The sequence below is a fragment of the Otolemur garnettii genome, unplaced genomic scaffold, assembly GCF_000181295.1.
Source record: "Otolemur garnettii isolate 467f Iridium unplaced genomic scaffold, OtoGar3 scaffold00016, whole genome shotgun sequence".
Taxonomy (NCBI): Eukaryota; Metazoa; Chordata; class Mammalia; order Primates; family Galagidae; genus Otolemur; species Otolemur garnettii.
Window position 1 is genome coordinate 11418537 of NW_003852411.1, and position 4394 is coordinate 11422930.

The window sequence follows — 4394 nt, forward strand, 5'->3', positions numbered from 1 at the left end:
CTCCGGAAGAAGCCAGCTGGTTCCCAGTGTAACAGATGGCATGGAACAGTAAAGCCACATGACCCCAAGTGTGTAGGCTTGTCTAGAGAAATATTTCCTTTCTGTGGGGCAGCAGTAGGTGGCATGAGATGATATAAGTAAGTGGAAGGCAGTTCTTTCCAAACCCAGAATTGAAGTGGCCTGCGGTGTGGCCGTGTCCGAGTCTCGAGCTTTTCTCCTTTAGACAGGTCTGTAGTTCAATGGGAACCTTTATTGGTCATGTGTATCCAGGACTTTTTCTGTTCCTATATGGACTGTATCAGGCAGTAGTGGTCTCCAAAACTGTAATATTCAATGACTCTCTCTTGAATCCTTTGTGCCCTACCAGGAATAAGGGAAGATGGGCCAGGCTGTGGAATATATCCTATGGAGGTTTGTTAAAGATGGTGGCTGGTTCCCTCTTGATAGCTTATGAGATCAGCTGCATTGAAGGAGGCTTAATACTGATGAACAGGGACATGCCACCAAGGTTTATGTACCCCAAAGAGTGGCAACATCTCACCATGTTCATCCTCCTCGCCCTCAGCGGCTGTGCAGAATTCATGAGCAGGAATGTTTTCCCTCAGAGGTGTGTGGTCCTAGAAAAGGGAGCCCTGGTCCTGAGCTTCTATGAGCTCCTGCTGCTGCTGGTGTCACATGTTAAAAGCTCGGAAGGGATAGAGCTGCAAGTCCATGCTCTGGTCATCATGGTGGTGTTCCTCCTGCTGCTGGTGCTGACGGCAGAGCTGTGGGCTCCTGACATGTCTTACCTCTGGATGATGGAGACCTTTCTGTTTCTCTTGATGGGCTCCTGGCTGATGCAGGCAGGCTTTATCCTATTCAGACCACTCTCCGGCTACCCCTGGCAGGACGATGACATCAGTGACCTCATGTTTGTCACCACCTTCTTCTGCTGGCATCTGATGATCAATGCCTCATGCCTGTTGGGAATCTATGGCTTCTCCCTTTTACGGCATCGCTGTTACAGCCCCGGCTTGAAGGGGATGAGGTCCAAAGAAGCTCCATATCACACAAGCACGCCAGGCCCTCTCTACACGTTGCTGCAGGAAGCGGAGCAGTCAGAGAAAGATGACCAGGCTCTCCTCCTTTCAAAGAGCGGCCTCTGAGACAGGGCCTACGATGCTCACATGTAGTGCACCCCATCTTCTTCCTATGGTTCTCTCAGCTACACGGCACCCTCTTCAGTCCCCAGTGAAGGTAATGCCCTGAAGAACAGGCAGCTGGTCCCTATCTGCTGGTGCATTTCCTGTTCTTGAGCCTCTACATGCTGAAGAGATGAGGAGAAAGGTGCCTGGGAAGGAGCTGGGTTCGGGGGGAGGGAGAGAAGAGGGTAGGAGAAATAGATGAGTGTGCAAGGAAAGGCTGGGTGGAAAGAATGCAAGACAAGGAAGGGCTGTGGGGTGGGGAGAGTGGACTCCAGCAGCCATGAAGTCACGAGCTGCCTCTGCAGGCACAAGGGATTGCCCTTCACCTGAGGGAATAAAGATTTCTCACCAATGAAAACCCAAGCCAAGCAAGTCTCATCCCGATCAAGAGAAGTGGAGACTTTTCTGAGCTTACCAAAGCTGTGCCAGCCCGTGGGGGTAGCGTTAACAACATTTGTAGTCAGTTTATACAAGTTGAAATTGTGTTCTTTTTATCTCCTCCTCTCCCCCGAACTTTTAAAGATTAACTTCATTTCAATTTTACATATGTAGTGAGACTTCTTATATGCCTTAATAGCATATCACATTTTTCTAACTTAAATTTTTATAGAATTCTAATGCTCGGTACTTTCCCAACTTCACATTGAATTACTCTTACTCTAGGCAAAGTGCACCTATTTCACCATCAGTATCTTTGCACACGCCATCCTTTAAATCCTATTCTTAGGTCTTTGCAGATCTCTTCCCTGCCTGTCACAGAAAGCTATCCCTCAATCACATTTTTACCACGTTGTCCATTATCCAGTATAGAAACCACTCCCACTGTTCCCCAAGGTGACCCTCTCCAAGAATTCTTACCTACTCCTCTATCTTGGAACTCTTAGGTACTTGTGTGTAGTTTGGCTTTTTATTTTTCCCATACTGGTGACATGTTTTGCTTTCTGACATTTCTGACATCATTTCCCCTAGCAAGATTTTTTTCCTCACAAACTAATGGGTAGACTCCCAAAGCATAAAGGCTTTGCCATATCCAAGTTACATAATTTCCCACATATACTGACACTAAGTGCCATAGTTGATGCTTAATAAAGGCTTATTTGCTTCTAGTATCACTCCTTGCCCCTGTTCTTTTTAAATGTGTTGCTGGATGGGTCACAGGATGTTTTCCAGCCTCTGGTTACTACCAGCAGTCCTAAATACTGAGCCATCGCCTTAGTAATAGGTCCATTATGGCTCAGCACCTATAGCTCAGCGGCTAGGGTGCCAGACACATACACTGGAGCTGGCGGGTTTGAATCCAGCCCAGGCCCACCAAACAACAATGATAACTACAACCAAAAAATAGCCAGGCTTTGTGGTGGGCGCCTGTAGTCCCAGCTCCTTGGGAGACTGAGGCAAGAGAATCACTTAAGCCCAAGAGTTTGAGGTTGCTGTGAGCTGTGAGCACTCTACCTAGGATGACAGCTTGAGAGTCTGTCTCAAAAAAAAAAAAAGGTCCATTCTCTTCCTCATTCATGGATATAATAAAATTCAGTACCTTGGTGATGAATTGTTCACTCTGTGCTTATTTTTGAATCCTCACAAATGTTTCTATAAAGACCCTTCAGAGAACTGGGACTTGGGACTCCAGCAGGTTGACCTGCCCAAGTCTCATGACTGATTCCAGGTAGGACAGGAATTTAAGTGCAGATACATTTCACTGAAGCCCACGACTGTGTCCTCACAGCCACAATGATTTTGCTAATGGCAACAGAGAAGAGAGTGATCCTCAAAATGAAATTTTAAAAAAGGCCAGCCAGAAGGCCCAGGTGGAGCAGCAAACAGTGTCATGACCTTGGGCCCCCACAGGGTGTGTTCATGCTACACTTTCTGCACCCCCCTCAACCCCTTACTTCCCTAGGAGGTGAGAACCTGGCAGCCACTGAACTTCTGGCTCTGACTTACATTTCTGGGCTCAGATCCAAGCAAGGGTTGAGGATCAGACTTGTTTGTGACCAAGTCTGCTGATCTTTGCCACTTCTTGCTACTCTTGGTTCCTATCCTCTTTGGGAACTTTCCTTTTTTCTTTATCTCTCTTACACCTTGCTGGGAGGTGATAAAAAAGCACACATACTTAGCTGCCCGTTTCTAGTCAGTTGAGACCTAAAATTATAATGATAAACCTCTGGTAATCATAGCTCCAGGGATACCCCCAAAATAATAGCTCTCAAATACCTAATGTAGGCAACAAACTTGCATGTCATAAACTTACTATATTTAAGATATAACAGAAAGGCCCTCCCCATGAAGGCCAGTCCAAAAAAACTTACCACTTAAGCTTTGGGGGAGAAATTTGTAATTTTCACAAAGTTCCACCAGAGGGCACTATGCTCACATCATCCTGGCAGAGCCTCTAGCTTTCCAATCCCAGTAAACAAGCTCCCCCATAACTTCCTCAAAAAAAGAAAAAAAAAAAAGAGTTTAAAAGAAGTGAGGGAGGAGAAAGATAGGCAGGAAGAATACAGAACCAGACAAGTATTGCCCAAGCATGCAGGAAACATACCCTAAGGGTGTCTGTGTTCCATTAAAATTTAGCAGGTGAAAAAGAAATAAACAGGGATCCAAATCAGCTACCAGGATGGGGAATAAGGAAGGGCTGTGGAACCAGTTGAGGATGTCTCTGGGAAAAGTACTAACTAAAAAAGTACTAACTAAAGGATAGTCTGATCCAAGTAATTGTTTTGTCAGAAGACTAAATTCCCTAAACTTTTTAATTAGCCTCAATAATGTTCCACTCCATCTAGAGAGCAAAGGTAGACCTGTATGTGCATTGAGAATAAAGAACAAATAGATCTACAAAAATCCCAGATTTGCCAAACAATTTGGCATAGTATGTTAGACATGCAAAAAGACCTCCAAACATTCCTTCAACGAGAACCTGCCGGACAGCATTGTTTTTCCAGTAATTTAGTTATTTGCAAAGAAAATACATATTGAATGCCAGCTATACTGAAGTCACTGGTAAGCCATAATGTGGGATTCAGAGGTAAGCTAGTTGGTACCTGCCCTCTTATGTCTGTATTTTAGGGTTGATGGAGCAGGAACACATTGCCCACAGACCAAGGACACTAAAGAAGAACAGAAAAGGGTTTTCAAAGGAACGGCCCCTCGGAAGCACCCTAGGCTGTAAAATATTGCCCTAACATGGCTTCGGCAAGTTACTTCAATTTT

General features: G+C 45.2%; 1 protein-coding gene across 1 annotated transcript; it reads left to right on the plus strand.

Moving 5' to 3' along the window:
• Positions 1-239: 239 nt before the first annotated feature.
• LOC100964336 (transmembrane epididymal protein 1A) lies at positions 240-1145 on the plus strand. Its single transcript, XM_003785801.1, has one exon. It carries the CDS (start codon positions 240-242, stop codon positions 1143-1145), a length of 906 nt encoding a protein of 301 aa, XP_003785849.1.
• The last annotated feature ends 3249 nt before the right edge of the window (positions 1146-4394 follow it).